The sequence below is a fragment of the Amphiura filiformis genome, chromosome 8 (assembly GCF_039555335.1).
Source record: "Amphiura filiformis chromosome 8, Afil_fr2py, whole genome shotgun sequence".
Lineage (NCBI taxonomy): Eukaryota > Metazoa > Echinodermata > Ophiuroidea > Amphilepidida > Amphiuridae > Amphiura > Amphiura filiformis.
In genome coordinates, this window is record NC_092635.1 from 28310423 (window position 1) to 28330585 (window position 20163).

At 36.0% G+C, this 20163-nt stretch overlaps 1 protein-coding gene across 1 annotated transcript in view; it reads right to left on the bottom strand.

Moving 5' to 3' along the window:
- The window catches only part of LOC140158904 (adhesion G-protein coupled receptor V1-like), a 122152-nt gene that overhangs the window by 47501 nt on the left and 54488 nt on the right, over positions 1-20163 (bottom strand). Inside the window, exons 40-59 of the mRNA XM_072182173.1 lie at positions 20058-20142; positions 19706-19844; positions 19064-19205; positions 18493-18740; positions 18033-18208; positions 16987-17111; positions 16226-16455; positions 15532-15678; positions 14596-14864; positions 13736-13869; positions 12605-12977; positions 11676-11880; positions 10901-11053; positions 9888-10222; positions 9181-9310; positions 6598-6774; positions 2658-2840; positions 1965-2021; positions 1313-1435; positions 436-600 (exon numbers count right to left, since the gene is read on the bottom strand). Coding sequence (XP_072038274.1) covers positions 436-600; positions 1313-1435; positions 1965-2021; positions 2658-2840; positions 6598-6774; positions 9181-9310; positions 9888-10222; positions 10901-11053; positions 11676-11880; positions 12605-12977; positions 13736-13869; positions 14596-14864; positions 15532-15678; positions 16226-16455; positions 16987-17111; positions 18033-18208; positions 18493-18740; positions 19064-19205; positions 19706-19844; positions 20058-20142 — 3596 coding nt within the window. The remainder of the gene's footprint in view (positions 1-435; positions 601-1312; positions 1436-1964; positions 2022-2657; positions 2841-6597; positions 6775-9180; positions 9311-9887; positions 10223-10900; positions 11054-11675; positions 11881-12604; positions 12978-13735; positions 13870-14595; positions 14865-15531; positions 15679-16225; positions 16456-16986; positions 17112-18032; positions 18209-18492; positions 18741-19063; positions 19206-19705; positions 19845-20057; positions 20143-20163) is intronic.

The following is a 20163-nucleotide window of genomic DNA, read 5'->3' on the forward strand; positions in this document are numbered from 1 at the left end:
TATAAGGATTTGTCCATAAAAGTTTCTCTTGCCCTTTTAATTTGGTTGGATTATTAATTATAAATACTTAAAAGGGCATTTCGTGATCCACAGCCTCATCCCCGACTTTTTTCAAAAAAAGTTGAGATTTTTATACCACTGGAAACCTCTGGCTACATACTGTTTATGTACCAAAAATTTCTTGCAGATTAATTCGTTTAGAAAAAATATCGTCAATTTGAATTTTGTTCTGGTATACTAGAACGAAATTACACACAGTGGCCTATGGAGCAGTGCAATACACATAATCATGCATAACTTGCAAACGCAAAATCGGAATCAACTGAAATTTTGGGAATAAGCTTTTTTCGTGAATATCTACTGAAAAATGTCATAAAAAGAGGATGCTAGGATCACAAAATACTCCTTTAAATTTTGCAAACTGATTTTACTTACATCATTGAATATAAGTGTTCCACTTGGTGGCCACAAATCCTGGCTACCTGCTGGTTCCAACTCCCATATTACCTCTACAGTCCCCTGTGTTCCTTGGATCCTTTCTACAAAGAATGTGACTTCACCTTCAGGATCATTGGTATACTGAGACTCCACTACTGTCTCCTGTACATGAATAAAGTAAGTCGTATCATATGTGACCGTCCGCCACAAATGAACACAGAAGTCGGTCCTTTATAAAGTTGAGATTTTTACAGATTTGGAAAGATCATACCCAAAGCTTCAAATGACACTTCAACCAACTTTGTATGATGTCCTGAAATGAAGTTACATTTCTTCAAAATTTGCCTTACAACAGAGCGCAACCCTGAGGAAACTGCAATTATCAAAATTCTATCATTTCTGATAAAATGTCAATTTTTAATTATTTTTAGTTTTTGTATAGCCGTGTCACTTTGCAGCTGTATAAGAGAAGTATGAAATATTTCAAATCTGTGAAAATCTAATTTTTCTCAAAATATGAAATTTTTGGATATTTTACACGCTAGCTCAAAATCACATTTTCCGACTTCTGGGCTCATTTGATGGTCAAATATATTTTTTCTGTATTTCCTCGGTACAATTGAACTAGAGGACAAGACAGATTGAAAGGAGTGAAAATCACAAATTTACAATATTTTTTTGTCAACATGATATCTAAAAGATTATACTTATTTTGACAATGTACAGCAAAATTGCCCCGCAAACAGTTGAATTAAACACTGGTCATAAATGTGTCCAATCACTCTCTATATTAACCCTACCCCCACGGGCTTTTTTCATGACGTTAAGCGATTTTAACCACTAAAGAACCACTTTTCACAATCAGTGAACTTACCTGTGCATAGAGGAATTTGAATAAACCCATTGGTGAATCATTTTTGAGAATCTTGACAATCACAGAAGTTTCACTACCCAACACAGCGCCTCCAGATGGATTATAGAGTGACACAGTGAATCTCTGTTGGAAACAATTGGACAGAAATGATTAAAATTTGGTGATTAAGAAGATCCCTTAGAGATTTAACTCAACTTTGACCTGTGACACAACAACATCCGCTTCATATGTCAACAAACTTTTGCCTCCAGCACATCAGTTGGACTGACAATGTATCCGGGATAGGATGTGAAAAATTGCCGCTCAAGAAAATTAAGTCCAATTGATCATTGAATGTTGCAGATTATTTAAAGCAAATGTGTACATTTTCTAATATGCTGTCCTTTTTTTTCACATGATGACAAAATAACATTAGTATAAAAGGTGGGTGGACATATATTAGCATGTGACGTTTTCTACCTCACATTGAGGCACGTCCCACAAACATTCTTATTCCAAGATTTGACTTAAATTACCCCAGTAGTTTGGATTCTAGAACCAAATATATGTGTCACAGTGACCTACAGAACAGTCCACTACTGCTGGGTGGTAGCTACCAAACTACCACGTTTTGGTTCATACTGCCTATATAAAACATATTTTTTATACTTGCCTCATCATTCTCATATATTGTATCATCCACAATGTTGATAAATATGATGGCCTCTCTCTGAAATGTACAAAACAAATATCATAATTTGTATCTGTAACGATATAGACAATGAGAAAGGTTCATACTAATTCTAATGTTTGTTGGTTGGTCGATCTTTTACTGGGATCATAAGTATGAAAATTTCTGGGAGAAGTTCATTTTGGGAGTTAAGGTAGCAGGTAACAAGGTTCTATTCTAGGACTATTGGTATCGATGTAGCATTAACAGTGCATTGGCTATCATGTAGCTTGTTGAGCACTTAGGCAAGACTCTTCACCCTTATTGCCTCTCCACACTCAGGTGTGGGTATTGGCTTTATTCAATGCTGGGAAGGTAACAGACTCCCTGTGGAAGAGGTGTAGTGATAGGTGTCTGGCCCAATAGCTTAGAAAGAATGATGGGCACTCCAACCTGTGAAAGCAGATTCACCTCCTTTACCTTTCTTTTCCCTTAAACCGCCAGTTCTGCCAGGGTGTCAACAGTCTTCCAACGGTTGAGATTTGAAGTCATACCTTAGGGCACATTTATATTGGCAATGTCACATGTCTAAAGAAGCTATGCAATGGTAATGTTCCTCACACGGGTAAGGGTACAATACTACGATACATGAACATCAAAACAAACAAACAATAACTAGATAATCCTAACACTAACCTGTCCCTCTCGGAAGGTAATATTTCCAGATTGTGGGTTGAAATCTGTTGTGCTCGCTGACACAGTGGTTGCTAACCAACTAACACCAATGACTCCAAATGCTCCGGCTGATCTACTGACTGGTAGCTCTAACACTCCGGTAGTACCAGATCCCTCATAGACCTCAATATCACCATCGGTATTCTGATGAACAATATGGATGTATGTACAGAAGGTTATTGCTATGTACAGTAATAAGTTATTCAGAAAAAAATGCATTTTATCTGCACATGAAAATAAATGTTTGTATGTCATTTTAAGGTTGCTATAACATGTTACTAATAAAATATACCTATAATCCTTCTGCGCATGATTATAAAAAGAAATTCACAAGACCAAATATTGCTGCAGTATTAATAAGGAGTGAAGTTGTCAGCCGGGTTAATACAGAGCATGGACACATTTTGGACAGGCTTTATCGGCATATAGATTACATTGTGCAAAAATATAACAATGTTTCAGCCTCATAGGGTATTTTAAGTTGAAATCTTTAGGTCCATATGGAAGATATGACCTTAAATTCCCATACAGGGGGTGTAAATTTCAAATGGAGTCACCCATTCAAGTAACTGCATTTGAAATTCACACTCCCTGTCTAGAAGATTAAGGTCATGTCCTCCATAGCACTACAGATTTCAGAGGGGATATATGGAATTCAACTGGAATATCCCATTTCATCGGGTTAAAAAAAAGAAATTTTACACACATTTTGACTGTAAATCGCGAATGACAAAGGCTTTGGAACTTTTTTTTCTTCCTTTTTTTAAAATTTAAATTAAACATTTTTTAAATAATTGTTTTGCAAAAAAATAAGAAAAAAAAAGTCTAGGGTCGGGCCTATTTTTTGGGTTGGTCGGGTCACGCCAATCAAACAATTTTTTTATGCCTAAAAGTGTTGTTATTTCTTGTTTTGTGATTGGTCCTTCAGTTGAATATTTTAGATGAAATTTGTTATCTGTTTCACCAAGTCATGTGGCCTCAGAGCCATAGTTATATTTTGCACAACCTTAGAAGAAGAAATATTAACTTGGAGTATAAAACATTGAGATTATCAACATGGTGGGTACGGTTTCAGATATTAGTGTAGTTCCATTTCAATGTGAACTGGACAGTTTGTTTTGAGACTAAGAACAAAGCAAAACACATATGATCAGAGTATCCCAATAAAAGCTGACATTGTTCATAAAAATTAATTGCAAAACTTTCCCAAGTTAAGAGTTTTGTTACAGTAAGTGTAACACTCAGGTGAAATCCTTAACAGTACATTTTTGCTCAATTTATTAAATTGAAAATCCAAAATATTCAGATACATCACAAAAAAGGGACTTGATTTTGCATTCCCAACAATTTGCACTGATTTCCCTTGAGTTGTATCTGTTCTACAAACCATCTGGAACTAAGTCCACCATGTGAAAACCCCTAACTTTAAATACAAGCTGCCTTGGAGAAGAATAAGAGTTTAAAATAAGCTTAAGGGATTAGGTTAAGAAAATTAAGCTAAGGATACATTTACTTGGAGAACACAGAACCGAATTGTTACACACTGTACATGATTATATCTGAAATCATTCTCAAACTGACACTGTGATTTGCATTTTTGTTTATGATTGTTTACCTGTTTGTCACAAAGTAGGTTTGACAGAGAAGCTTCTTATTAATATTAATGACAATTCTGGATCACAAACTTATAAATTTATTTTTATTCCCAGTAAGTAAGGCCCGGCAAAAAACGCAATCTCGCTTTTCACGCCACGATTCTCGCTATTAACCAACTATCTCGCTTTTTAAGAAAGTTTCCAAGCAGTGCACTTACTACAAAAATGTTGCTATATGCCATAAAAGTTCGCCGAATTCAATAAAATGCAGTTCCAACTTCGCCAAAGTGCAGAATTCAACAGCATTGCAAGCACATGGATGAGTGTAAAAGCCATACTTTACTCAATAAAAACTGACATTTCATTTCAAATGAGTTCAAGTTTAGGCCAAGTATCATTATATTTATCGAATTAGTGTAATATTTTGACTATAAAACATAATTCATGGTCAAATTTTTGTCAATTTTTTCTTCGACTCACGCTGGGCCGGCAGTTCAGTGAGTTGTTGTTTACAAATTACATGACAATCTAAACTGACCTAATCTGATCAATAGAGGGCCGGGCAGGCGATATTTTTTTTTTCGTATTTTCGGGCGTTTTTAAAGCTTCTTGTGCCATTTTTCGGGGAAAATCTCGCTTTTCTCGCTTTTCAAAATTTTGGATCTCGTTTTTTGCTTCAAAAAATTGTGTTATTTGCCGGGGCCTACCAGTAAGGCACTAAATAGCTATATAACCATTCCCACTCATTACAGCCATAATGTACGATCCTATAACATTAATATTTTTTTTTAAACCCGATTTTTGGGCATATTTGTAATGCATACACATGTCCCAACACCTAAATGGAATCAGCTAAATTCATTGTGTTTGTCAGGTCAACAGCACAATTTCGACATGTCATATTCAGACATTTTACTAGTCCACTTTAAATGGCAAAAATAGCCAGTGGGATTTTTTTTCAATTTTCCTTGTAATTATTTCGGTTCAAAATGAACAGAAACCTTTCTGACAGTTAACTACTTTTTTTCAGCATTTTGAATAAAGAATAACAAAATTAAAATTTGATGCAAACCATACATTATGGCTTTAACAAATTTACAATTAACACAATCAATTAAATAAGCATGCATGATAATTCATTGCATCATATTTAATGTTTTCAATGCTCTTTTAACCAATTGTGTCAAGTATTATAGAAATGCATTAGACTACATTGAAATTTATCATCAACTTGTTAATTTCACAAAATACATGTACAATAATTGAGAGAAAATATGCTGAATACCTTACCCAAGTTATTATTTAAAAAAATAAAAATTTCAGGGGAAAATGAGGAACATATAAGGTTAAAAAACATTATAAACTATATATCAATCTAAGTCTAATAATATATATAAAGGGTTCACAAAAAATAACTCCCCCTAAAATCACTAAACATTTGGTTGCATAACACATACATTTCAATGGATTTAAAAATTCAATTCTGAATTTATCATATGATAATGAAAATGACGACAGAGCAAAAATTTGGATTTAAGACAAAAAATGGGTACTACTATTAACACATTCTAGTAGATATATTATCAATGATAAATGGCATATAAATTTTGTACACACCTTCTGATATGCAATACAGATAATTCTCAATGAAACATTGGAAGTAATAAAAATGATTGTAAAGAATTAGAAAGGTATTTTTTATAAGTATCAGTTAAAGTTGTATAATATTAGCAGTAATAGCAATTAAGGCAAATTGCTGTTATAATTGCAGATTTCCTTTTATAAATTAAGCTTACTGCTAACTGTCCAGCGCATATTATTTTCCACAAGGTCCTGTGCACACACTTGACGTCGCGTGCATATATGTGGTGGTTAATACATAAAAGTAACCTTGCAACAGATTATAGGACCCAAAATTGTGAAAAGTGCGATGATTTTGCATGATTTTGCCAAAAAATAATGGGGTGGTGCCCCCCTAAAACACCCACAGATCTGTTACTGAGTTAGTACCAGGTGACAAAGTAGTGATCTTCATGTTAGCTATATTGTAGAATAACCTCATTTTGAAATCCACATCTAAATTATGGATAGCAAATGACAATTAAGCTTCTTTAACAATTTCAGCTAGTTGTACTCAAAACCGTATCTTTATGCCACAAAATATTGTTTTCTTAACCTGGGCCCATCTCACAAAGAGCCTCAATTGATTTATCTTGCCCATGAAGTAAGTCTAGAATTTAATGTCAAACCAAATTGGTATCTTGGTAGGGTAGTTACCCCCAAATCTCAGTCTTATATTTACATACCTTTGTAGCATTAAGCTGCAGTATTCCATTTGCAAAATCATTCTGCCCAATAATAATCTCTGCCACATCTTGTCCATGTTTTACACTTGGCGCAGCGCCCCCAATAGGTGAACCTGTTGATAGCTCTACTCTGGTCATATTTACAAAGAATGTTTCTGGACCTTCAGAATCAGAGTCCTTGAAAATGATAACAAAATAGTAATATTTATCACACAGGCAAACCAGTGCATATTGGTGTTATCGCAAGTTTTACACACATGTGCAATGAAATCAAAATCAATTACGGTATACAATTCTAGAAACACTTACCCTCAGTTTTAATTGGGCTATTCCAGTTGAAATCCACATCCCCTATGGAAGACATTACCATAATCTCTCACACAGGGAGTGTGAATTTCAAATGTAGCATGAATTTCAAATGCAGTTACTCATATAAGTATCCCCATAGGGAGATTAAAGCTATGTCTTCTATAGGGGTATATGGATTTCAATTTGAACAGCCCATTTTAACTGCATTCTAATCCTAAACGCAATGCTGAAACTTTAATTTTTTGTGTATAATATCAAGTTCTATTTATAGGTTTGTTTGTTTCATTTTCTTTGGTTTGCACAATTTACACATGTCAAATGATTGCAGAATAAAACTGTTAGCAAACCTATTTAGTTTTTTAAATATGTATGTTAGGGAACAAACCAAAAGATTGATGACGTCCTATAAACTAGTTTCGTTTCTCAGCCGACCCCCTCCCTCCCTGCCAGAAACGTAATAAAGAAATTTTGAAAATTTTGACATATGGGCAATTCCAAGCATTGCGGAATGATGCAAACTGCCTTTGTACGAATTTCTTTTTGATGCAGCAGCCAAATATGTATTAACAGCACAAGGTGAATAGCATAATGTTAAAGTATTTTTGGTTAGTGAATGATTAAGGTAGGAGAAACTTTTCCAAACCACCCTAATTTCCTAATTTGCATATGCAAAGTTCGTGTTGCGGAATGATGCGCACGGGACCAGTATTTTTTGCACTAAAACATTTTTGACAAACTCTGTGAGTTTAGTAATCTGAGATATTAAATTTGCCACTTAATCTAAAGCTTAGGATGTAAACTGACAATTGTCAGTATCGATTAAAAAAAAATTTGGGCATCGTCTCTTTATGCCAAATTTTCCGACACTAGGTCACGTTGCAGAATGATGCAAGGAGCGTTGCGGAATGATGTTGTGTGTAAAATCCCATAGAAAATGAAAAGCAGTCCATGTTTGAAAATAAAAATAAATAGATCAATAAATTTGAGTAAATTGTGTTTTATATACTTGGCTACTTATGTTAGCTGACAAATATCAATATTTATCCAAAAATATTTATCACTGATTTTTTTAAATCAGATAACTTGTGTTGCATGGTCACATTTTGAAACTAAAATTATGTCAACATTTTGCTAGTCTAAAATTCTTGACAGTGAAATTTAGCACTGGGTGTTAGCCATAGGATGTAACATAACAACTATCACCATCTATCAAGAAATAATCATCACTGTTTTTATTTTATCGTAAATTTAAAGAAAAAAATCCTTGCAATCCATGAATCCTTATGGCGCTATGGAATGATGCAGGGGTTTTGTGGAGTTATGTCACTTACAATGGTTCAGGCAATGCTGAAACATCAATTACTGTAAAGATAATTCTGTGCAATGCATTTCAGAAAGTTCTAACCCAAAATTGTGAATATTTTTTTTCAAACGGGCACATTATGAATTATGCATCATTCCGCAAGCGCTATGGAATGATGCAACTTTAATTGGTCGCATTACCGCAAATTAGACTTTTTGAAAATTATTTTGGATCATTGGATAGGGATGAATAAATTTGCTTTGCATTCTAGTTTCAATGAAAATCAACCTTATTTTAAAATTGCAGTGGTAATAAATGATACTTTTTGCTATGGAATGATGCTTTTAATCGTAAAATTGGTACTCAAACAATGCTGACGGTTACACGTTATAAAATTTGAAAATTTCTGGTGTTTATATTTTGAGCTGCTTATAAACTTTATATTCACATGCATAATTTGTTTCCAAAATTTTATCGTACAGAGCAGTTGCTGTGTTTTTAGTTTTGCTGCTTTTACCAGTCAAGAATATGCAAATTTATGCAAATTAGGATGTTTTTCTAACAATGGACACCATTTCCTCCTAAAAAAGTATGTTTCAGAAAATATAGCTTTTTAGCTACAATATGAGACCAAAATCACATACTTGACTTGATTTTTAAATTTTGACAATTTGGGCGAGGTTGCTTGGAATTGACCATATAATAATAATGACACATTCTTCAGACCGATGTTTTCGTACAAACGTAATCAAGTATTTTTACCCCCTCCCCCTAAACAAAACTAGTTTCGTTTGTAGGACGTCATCAATCTTTTGGTTTGTTCCCTTACCAATCACCGAAAAAAACCAATATTTGTGTATTATTTTCTATTTTTCTGATAGACAATTTTAACACTTTCTCAATGCATTTAAGACATTTAAACAGCTTAAAACTATTGAAATCCACAAATACTTCAAAGTGAGAATACTTACAGGAAGAACCGTGATAGTGACAGAGGCGGATGTTGCTCCATCTGCCATGATGATGAAGGTATCCCTATAAACAAAGTCTCTATCTAACTCAGCTTGCTTGTTGTCAGGGAAACCCACAGCTTCAACAGTCCTGAGGAAAAAAACACAGATCATTTAGTTTTATTGTATAAAATACGCAAATTCTTTGACTACAAGTGTATTCAAACATGATTAGACCATTTTTGTTTGAATTCACAGAGAACTATTTTCAAGCTTATGTAATACCTAAGCGGACAAGTTCATTTCGCCTTAAATTAGGAAAACCACTCTAAAATCTTAATTATACCAATACTACTCATATTCTAATCCTGCAGGGTCTAAAACTAACAAACCTTTACAATAAAACTACTATTTACCAATCTTCATGAAAACATATAAGGCCTAAAAAAATTGTTTGATTGGCGTAAGCTGACCAACCCTAAAAATAGGCCCGACCTAGACTTTTTTTTTTTCTTATTTTTTGTGCAAAAATGACTTTAAAAAAAACAACTAAAATTTAAAAAAAAGAAAGAAAAAAAAGCAATTTACAACATAAAATGTGTGTAAAAAAAAACCTAAAAAAAAACCAAATTGCTGACCGACCGACCCTAATTTTTTGTATGTTACGCCAATCAAACAGTTTTTTTAGGCCTAAGTTGATTTACCAATATAAATGAGACTTGACTTACTTGTAGTAGACTTGGACTTGCCCAATACTCCCTTGCTCTCTTTGCACACTCAATGTGACAGTACTGGGTGGCTGGGACCCTTCAGGCTCATACACTGCATTAAATAGTGACTCCAGTGTCCAAGAGAACACCCCATGTGGTGAATCATTGGCAAGGATTGTCATACGGGCTGTGTTAAACTCAGGACTGATGGTTGCACCTCGGTTGGGATCGGGGCTACCGGAGTTGACAATACGAGTTAGCTGGATGAAAGTGATTTCGTCTAGCTCGGGTTCAGTGTCAGCAGACACAGTGATGACAATCGCAGCAGTGGATACTCCATGAGCAAAGTCAACCTACATAAGATGCGAAAGGCTTCAATGTTACTAACATAACAAAGAGTCATGGTGTATTTAGGCTCATTCTCATGGGATGTTGTATGCCAACGTGGGTTGATACGACAATGCTTATTTTACATTCAAAACACCTGGAAATTTGCCCATACTGCACTGTAAATATTTGTCAAATCTTACCTAATCCTGATGAAATGGTAAAAATTAAAAAACTTTATTTTCTCAAACAGTTATTTTGGTGTAAATATCTAAATTTATTTAAAAACACCATTTTGTTCATTCAAAATATGTATACCTCCAAGCACATCAGATATATTATTTACTAAACAGTAATCCTCCTATATACATAGACATGACTGCTATTGTTTCTAAATAGTCTGCTGTTGTGTGGGATTAAACAGGTAGACATTGGAGCTGGTGAGAAAAAAAAGAAACTTTCCCTAAATTTCAGGATAAGCCCTTTAAAAAATGGAAGCAGTCCTTTTCCTTGCTCTTTTTTTTCTAATTCTGTTTCTTTATTGTCTCTAAATACAGGCCAGCATGCTTATATAAGCTTTTAAGCGTGGCTTGAGCAATTTACCTGTGCCTCATCTCTTCAGGGCCCAAGCGTGCGTCCGACCCGGCCCGACTAGTTACACAAACAAACAAACAAACAAACAAACAAACAATGTTCTCTCTCACCTGTCCAGTGAGTGGGTGGATATCTGTATCACCATGGTCACCAGTAGCAACCCATTCCACAGACACATAGCCAGCAGTACCACGTTGTCTTTCTACTGTTAGAATAATGGGGTTGTTTGTGCTCAACTCCTCTACTTGAATATCACGAGAATCCTGGTAAAGGTAGACAACAAGAAGAAGTTTTAAAATAGTCACATTAGAGCATATACACAAATAAAGAAAATACTTAGAATACAATACTAAGAATCAAAGTGTTGGGCCCTTCTTTTGGAGCATGGTAACCTGGTAGTTAAGTGATGAGACTCGTACTCGTGATCAAAAGGTTGTGAGTTCAAGTCACACAGTGACTGCCAACTTGTTGTGTCCTTGGGCAAGGCACTTACACATGTTTGCTTCATTTCACCCAGGTGTGAATGGGTACCAGCTTATGGTGGGAAAGTAAACAAGAGTGTCGGACTCCCCACAGTAACATTATACACAGATAAGTCTGGCCCAAGATGCTTTGAAAGAGAGATGGGCACCCCAGCCTGTAAACACAACCATGTTTTTAGGAATTAAAATACTTTTTGAAACTATTAGTAGGGATTAGTTGGTAACAAAAAATTAAAGTAAGAAAACAGCTTTTTTCACCCCTTCCATACCTCCCTCACCCAAAAAAAACCACCCCAAAAACAGAAACAAAGCTATAGGCCTAATGAAGTTTGCATGTTTGCATATTAACACTGAATATGACCCACCACACCCACATGAGAATTTCTTAGGACATTCAACTTACCTCTGATATGGAAATGATCCCATGTGCATCATCATTAGATAGTATGTTGACAGTAACCTGACTCTGGGTTCCAAGCTCAGCACCCTCTGTAGGGTTGCTAAGGATAACCAAGAAAGATTCATCATCCTCTGGATTATCATCATCCAGCAACTCCACTGCAACTGTCAATGATGTATCCTCAGGGTTAAAGGTCAACTGACCAGACCTAAAAGGATGCATTTTGAAAGAATTTCAAAAATATGTTTTTATTAACAGAATCATTTTTCAGAAATTTACAACACTGATTATTATTTTGATAAGAATAGGCATGATTAAAAACATCATATCAAGAGACCAAATTGCACTAATTAATCATAAAGAATCACTATAATTCTGTATTTCCCAATTCAATCCAAATTTTAAATTCAAAGTAATATTGCCCAAAACAGTTCATACAACTAAGCATGCCTTACCATAACACTACTATTCATACATTCACTTCAAAAATCACTTCGTCTAAAACCAAGGAGTACATAATTATATTTAACTACACTACCAGGTTCCTATTGGGCTCACCTGCACATGTACACCATCACCAAGGTACTTGGCTGGTACTGTGCAGTACCAGTGGAGTACCAGTGTAGTACCAGCAGAGTACCAGTGTAGTACCAGTGCAGTACTACTGCTGGTGGGTCCTGTGCAGTAGCAGAATTGGTACTATGTAGGTGATCTGTGTGTACCAGCCCGGTACCTTGGCGATGGTGTACCTGTGCAGGCGGCCCCAATAGGAATCTGGTAGTGTAGATATGTCATTTCAACCCATCATTTTAGGTAAGTACACTACAGAATCTCTGGAAGAATTTTATGTTCTACTTTACTTAGCAACTGAATTCATCACTAACTTCTTGATTGGCTTCACATCATAACTTATTTACTATTAAAATACATACCTGGATATAAAATCAGTTTGGTCATCAACAAAGGCCACCTGGTAGATATAGGATGGTATCGATGACACACCATCACCAAAATTTGCAGAAGCCAATAAAGTCATTGACTGACCCAAAGTATTATACATGACTGGTTCTATATCATAGCTTGAACCAAATGTGACCCTCTCCTCAAACTGCACAGTGAAGCTATTCCAGTAATACACTACCGAGCTGCCTTGAGCGTTGGCTATGGCAAGGTATGTGGTGAGGTCTGGAGTGACATATGTGCTGACAGACTGGGCCCCTTGGGTGGGGATGTTCTGATGTAATATGAACTGCTGTTGTGTAGGATTAAACAGGTAGACATTGGAGTTGATGTTGGTACTTCCATCTGATAAAAAGAACGATAAATCTGAAGTAATAATCACCATAACTAGTATTTTACAAATAACATTTACTATTTAGTGTTTGAATAAATATACAAGCAATCTGCAGTTACACCGATGAATATTTCCAAAGAAGTCATAAAGACCACAATCACTTGCAGGAGAATTAAAAATAAGATCATTCTGTGCTTTTAAGTATCACAAGATAATCATTAGTGCATCACAGTAACAGACAGCGCCCTAATTTTTGTTTGTTTTGAGGCAGGGCCAAGAGGAGGGTTGGAAAAGTCATGCTTTTAAGTATAACAAGATAATCATTAGGGCATCAAGATAAATGACAGAGGCATAATTTTTGTTTGTTTTTGAGGCAGGGCAAAGAGGATGGTTGGAGAGGTTAGGCCTATGCTGTAATTCAAAATATAAGTTAGCACAAATAATTGGGGAAGGAGGTGAAGCAGTTTACAGTCTAATAAACTATAGACTGTCTCATCTCAAGTTGAGAGTAACGCCATGTTGGACTTTGTTTGTAGTGGCTGATACAAATCAGTGCGTTTACGCGGTTGCATCACCAGTGTATGGAATTAGGTTAGCGCGCATGATTCAAACCTGCCACTGCGAAATCTAACATGGCGTTACTTTCAACTTGAGACGAGACACGACTATATAGTCATTTAACTACATCTGTTAACTACAGTCAACTACATCTGCAGTACTTTCTGCAACTAGACCATTCAGTCTCTTGTAAACAATATTGCCATCTTACCATTCTGCTGACTATTTGCAATCACAAGATAATTAGATGCACTGATGCTAAATGCATCCACATCTGTTGCACCCTGGGTATCAAGTTGCTGGAATGGCACTAGACTTCCTCTCTCCCATCTAAAGATCGTTGACCTGCAAAATCAACCATATAAAATAATACCACATTATATATTTTTACAGTAATTTGATGTGTAATAACATGTAGAAATTGGGTAAATGAGTTGTTTTCTGCTAGGTATTGGTTATTTCAATGCTATAAAAGTACTATATTTTCACATATCCTCATTTTGTATTATTGTATTCTTTGCACATTTGATTTTGTAATTGTATTGTCTGATCTGAGCCTCTTGCGAGATCAGTACTTATAGACAACAACAACAACAACAACAACAACAACAACAACAACAGGTGCTTGTAAAGCAACAACAACAACAGCTGCTTGTAAAGCAACAACAAGTACTTGTAAAGCAACAACAACAACAACAGGTGCTTGTAAAGCAACAACAACAACAACAACAACAACAGGTACTTGTAAAGCAACAACAACAACAACAACAACAACAACAACAACAACAACAACAACAGGTGCTTGTACCTTAAACCCAAGGAGTCTTAAAGCACTGTAGAAATACATGACACAAATATGGATATGAACACTATACATGAATTACAGATAAAAAAAAATAATGTGTTAAAAATGCTGAAACAGTACAAATAAACCAAGACACAAGAGTGTATCAAACAAAACAACAAACAAGACACAATCCACTGTTTCAGCAGTAGACTAGGTATCCATATGCATATGTATTAAAAGAGCTTACCAAAATAAATGAGAAATGGAAAAAACACAACACTAACCTCAATTCATAGCTGGCAATAGTGGTATCATAATAGTTGACGATAGCTACATAGTGATCCAACCCAATAGTAAATGCCTTAGCTGCCCGTGCACCATTGGAATTGAGGTACTGGCTAGCAATGAACTCTACACCATTCCATAGTAGTAGCTGTGAGTTGACATTGGTTTGCCCACTGTTGGATAGCTCAGTGGTGATCAGAAGATAGACGTCTGACCCAATGGTGAAGAATTCAACATCTGAGGCACCGTCTGTGATGATGTCTTGCATCTAATTAATTAAAACACAGAAAACACTCAGCATATCATTACATCATTATTAAGATCTTAAAAAACCACACAGAATAAACCCACCCACAAAGACCTAACTCAGAATGCTATGGTAAATCCACCATATTGGTTTATCACAATGGAGTAAAAGTGTACCTCCTGCATATATCTGTAAAATCTTCGAGCGTTATGAATGATTGTGTTCACAGCACTTAGCTTGTTGGCATAACACATTTGATGAACAATGTCTTTTTGAAGTATGTCATACACAAAAGGAGAACAGTATTCAATTTGAGTAAAAACCTGGCAAATTCAAAATACTTCACCCACATTTTGCAGCAATATCCTATAGTGTTCGTCATACCTCTAAAAGTCTTATCGTCACTTTGCCAAGATACGTTTTTTGTAATATTAAGAACAAGTATAAAATATGGTTCAAACATATTTATTCACGACATCTTAGCACAAGAACAAATGATAATGGTACAAATTACAAGAAATAATTGAAATGATAAGGGTGATTACGTAACTGATGCATGCTTGAACCATATTTTGTATTTGTTCTTAACATTACAAAAAAATGAGTTAAGCAATTATCGCAGCTGGGTGACGTTATGCTATCTTTTTTACACAAATCTACACACCCCAACCCACCCACTGCTGCTTACCGTATCCAATGTACCATCTCCCTGTACTCTATATATCCTTGTTGTCGTTCTATGTCTGCCAATACTCCCTTGGTTAGCTATAGCAAGGTATGTTATTCCCTGAATGACATGGGATGCACACTTCCTACCACCATCTGTTTCTATGGTCTACAAATGAAATTTGACAAAAGTATAACAATACATTAATACAATTATTAACAATACATTGATACACAAAATAACCTTTTTTAACGGTTCCAAATAGATAAGTTTACTCAATATTGTTTGTGTGGAAAACATTGAATCTGCAATCATGTGCAAAAATTGTTGAATTGAGTGACAGATGATTTTGGTATATGTCAACTCCAAAACAGTCACCCCTTGGTCTGGTTATGTGAATCTCTCGTACCATAGAATTGTAAGAATCAAAAACTTACAGTGTGTCTTGTCTCAAGTTGAGAGTAATGATATTTTGGATGTCACAGTGGCAGTGGATTTATGCGGTTTCATCACCAGCGTACGTACAAACCCCACCTCTACATGTGTATATACAGACAAACCCAATTCTATGTGTGTGTATACCGTTAATGCATAGGATTCAAAACTGCCACAGTGACATCCAACATGGTGTTACATGTACTCTCAACTTGAGACCAGACAAAGTATACACTTTGAAGATACAGATTTGTTTTACTTTCTAAAATTCTATGCTTACCTGTACAGGTACAAAGACACCATGCCAGCGATAAATCATAGATGTCCTTACATCTGATTCATGTATTGCTCCATCTGATCCATCGCTACCTATTGCAGAGGTCAACGGTCCAAGTCTTGATTCACTGACCATCAATAGATATAGATGACCAGTGGATGTGAAGGTATGCCAGCTATTAATACTATCACCAGTGATGTTCTGTGTGACTGCAAGGGCCATAGTGTCACCAACTGGAAGGGAAAAGTATAAGGACATTAGCATTACAGGTACACCGTTGCCAAGGAACCCGACTGGTATACACAGAGTACCTATACAGTGCTATAATTTGGTTCACCTCAAGTTTGGTAGTGACGTCAATGCTTCTTCGCGGTTGCACTGCAAGCATGCTAACAAAACGCCCATGTACGTGTACACTAAGGGCGTTTAAATTTACTCGCGCGATTTGACACTGCAGCACGGGAAATACGCACATACATCACTGAACCAAATCATAATGCTACTACTGCACAGGACCCACCAGCAGTGGCACCCACCATAAGTGGTACTACACTGGTACTGCACACTACCAGCCAAGTACCTTGGCGACGGTGTACCTGTGCAGGTAGCTGCAATAGGAATCTGGTAGTGTATGGTGATGTGTGATAATGTGGTGTAGTGTGACCTTTTATGGTATGGAAAGGATCCAAGTACAGCGAGATATAGCAATAGTACACTATCATATGTTATGTTTCACTTATGTTAAATAGATAAAAAATGCTAACCTGGTGAAATGGCTGTGTCGGGTACTGTTGTCCAGTCTACTGTTACTATACCAATGTTACCACCTCCTCTCTCTACAGTGAAATATACAGTGCCTGCATCCTCTTCAACATCAATGGTGTTTTGTCTATGGGGGAAAACACAATCAATACGTAACTTGTCATATCCAAACACAAAGTGATGGGTAAGTGTTACGTGTTATATTAGGCATATTGGTAAGTGTTATATTAGGCATGTAGACAATTATCCTTTTATTTCTGATTATTTATCTAATGCCCAAGATTAAAACAAAGCTTATATGCCAGCAAATAAATGACTACGTACTTTCATCCAGTATTCAAATAAGTTGGGCCCTCTGGCCAACAGCCTGTACAAATCATTGCAGTGCCCACTAATACACTACCCTGTGGGCCCATAAAATGTCATTCAAGTCAGCAAGATGGATTCAATGCTGATTGCTGACATCCCCACCAATCCATGGCATTACCTGTTGTTGATTTACAACTTTAAAGTCTTACAGAGTGTCACATAATGTTGACAAGTGTAACATTACGATTTTATAATTTAAGTTTGGGCCCCTGAAAATTGACGAGGGCCCGCATATTTCAAATCCATGGTCTTGAATGGTCGAAGAAATTGGCTTGTTTTGAGCAATGTTTTCATCTCTGCTGGATGTTATACTTAGGCTACACACTGTCACACATCAAGTCCATGTGGCTTAGTATACAATGAGTAATCTATTGTTTCTTGAAATATATACACAGTAATAAATATACCAATTTATCTGAGGGTTCAGAATCAGATCATTTCTAAATAAAGAAACATGGCATGAGCAGTACACATGAATTAGCTATTGGCCTGCCATGTGTTATTCAAGCAAATATATTATAATATTGAAGACCGAATTAAAAAACTAATTTGAGTATGACGTCCTGTCAACCAGACCAAAAATGCTGTACTGCGCAGGTCAGCAATCAATTACGTCGCGCCTTTGCCCTGACGTCAGACGCAAACTAATCTTTTTAATTTAGTCTTCAATTATACTTACTCAGATCCAATAGGAAATATCTGCATGTTACCGAAAGGAGCATCATTCCTCTTAATCACAATTGTAGCATTAGTGACATCACCGAGTCTAGCTCCTCCCACTGGGCTCAGTAAGAAAACCTGGAATAACTCCTCTAATTCAGGTTCTGAATCCCTCTCAGCTGATATCTGGAGGACCTGTAGGTAATTCATGAATAAAGATTATTTTGACATGAGTATAGAAGTGATATGAAGAATTTAAGAAGGGACAACTTTTGGAATGTTGAGGTCAAGAGCTTTCGTGTATGTAATAAGTTCACAAGCAAGGTGAGAAAATGACTGTTCTGGTATAACTTCATTATGACATTTTTTTTACTAGTCAATACCCAGCAAGAAGACACATTAGCAGTTGAAACTGGGGCCTTGTACACCAAAGTTGAGCACTGTGATTTCACTGCTGCAACACACATTTTTCAACTTACTGTATTTGAAATTCCAGCAGCAAATGTTATAAAGCCATCAGTAGGCGTCACATCTAGAACACCATCTGTGCCATCCAGATTGAGTACCACATATGGAACCTGCATATCACCAAATGTGCCTCGTTCACGTATCACATTAAATCTGGCTACACTGTCTGTACCTGGAGGCTCAGAGATGAACTCTGTGATAGGTTGAGCAAAGGAAATGATCCCATAGGCATCATCGTTGGCTAGGATGGTCACAATAGCTGGTAGGAAAAAGAGAAGTACAATTCGTTATTAGTATAGTGTGAATGTTCAGCATTGCACAATAATCAATCAAAAGTCATGATATGAAGTTATTAATAATAGATTACAAAAGGAAGTTGACATCTTATTCGCTGTCGAAGTACACGTTAGTAACCATTGGTTACTGCTACAAGCCTGGGCTCATACACCTGTTCCGAATTTTGATATGCCATAGGGTTTGTGTTGTGATCATTTTGATCAGTGGTTCGTAACAAAGAAAGCGTGATCCAATTGACCTAGCAACGGTCATATTCTAACATGCACTACGACAGTGAATACTGACCTCTATCAGGCTGCCCAATCACTAATCCTCCTTGTGGATTATTAAGGATTAGCTCAAAGCTTTCATCATCTTCTGGTGTATCATCCTCAAAGATTTGCAGTCTCACCTCCTTCCTGCTTTCACCATCTCGGAATACAATAGGCTAGATAAAATTGAGTCAACAGAAAACATATTAACCTTTGTACTCAAAATGTTTGAAGTTGAAAATCACAAAATCTGATAATATATAGCCCATGTGCCTGTTAGGGTTGTTTATTCATTAACCTCACATCTTGCTTTTAAGGGATGGCTTCATTGCCCTGGCAGAATTAGTGGTTGCTACCGGTTCTATGCAGGAGGTCAACCTGCAAATGGGTTATGCAGCCAATCAAGCCATCCCTAATTAAAACTGTAAGAAGACAAAAAGCAAAGACATAATTTTGCCCCTTTAAAAATATGCCCACAACTCTGGGTAACATACCTAGAGTACAAGCAACAATATGTATTTATCATTCTAACTCAGATGGGTCAAATGTAGTCACATGCTCATCAAAAATCATAACCCCTGAAAATTTTGAAAGCTTCTAGATACCTATGATAAGTTTCACACTTTTGGCATTGGAACTGTGTCCAATAATAATCCTTTCTCTTTGTAATATTTACCTGATCATTAAAGTTGTAGTCCGTTCCTCTCCTAGCTTCTATAGGCTGGCTGTATATAAACACTGTGACGCGACCATATGTGCCTTTGTCTCTTAAAACAGTCACAGATATCGCCCGATTGCCTTCTGATACCTCAATTCTACAAAAATACAAAACAATTTTATAGGAATTGATTTTGTTTGAATAATTTTATGATCAAGAAAGTCAACCATCTGAGACTCCAATTAAAGTGGTAATTTTCATCAGATTAAAACTTTTGTATCAACAAAAGTTCACAATTTTTGTTTTATTTTATTTCGTTCAGTTATGTTAACTGTATTCTTTGAGATAACCATATATGGTCATGACTTACCTGTCGGAAATGTTTTCAAATTTGACCACACCTTGAGTACCATCATTAGCACCAATGGTCACTTCTGAGATAGTCCGCACAGTTCCTGAACAAATAAATGCACAAA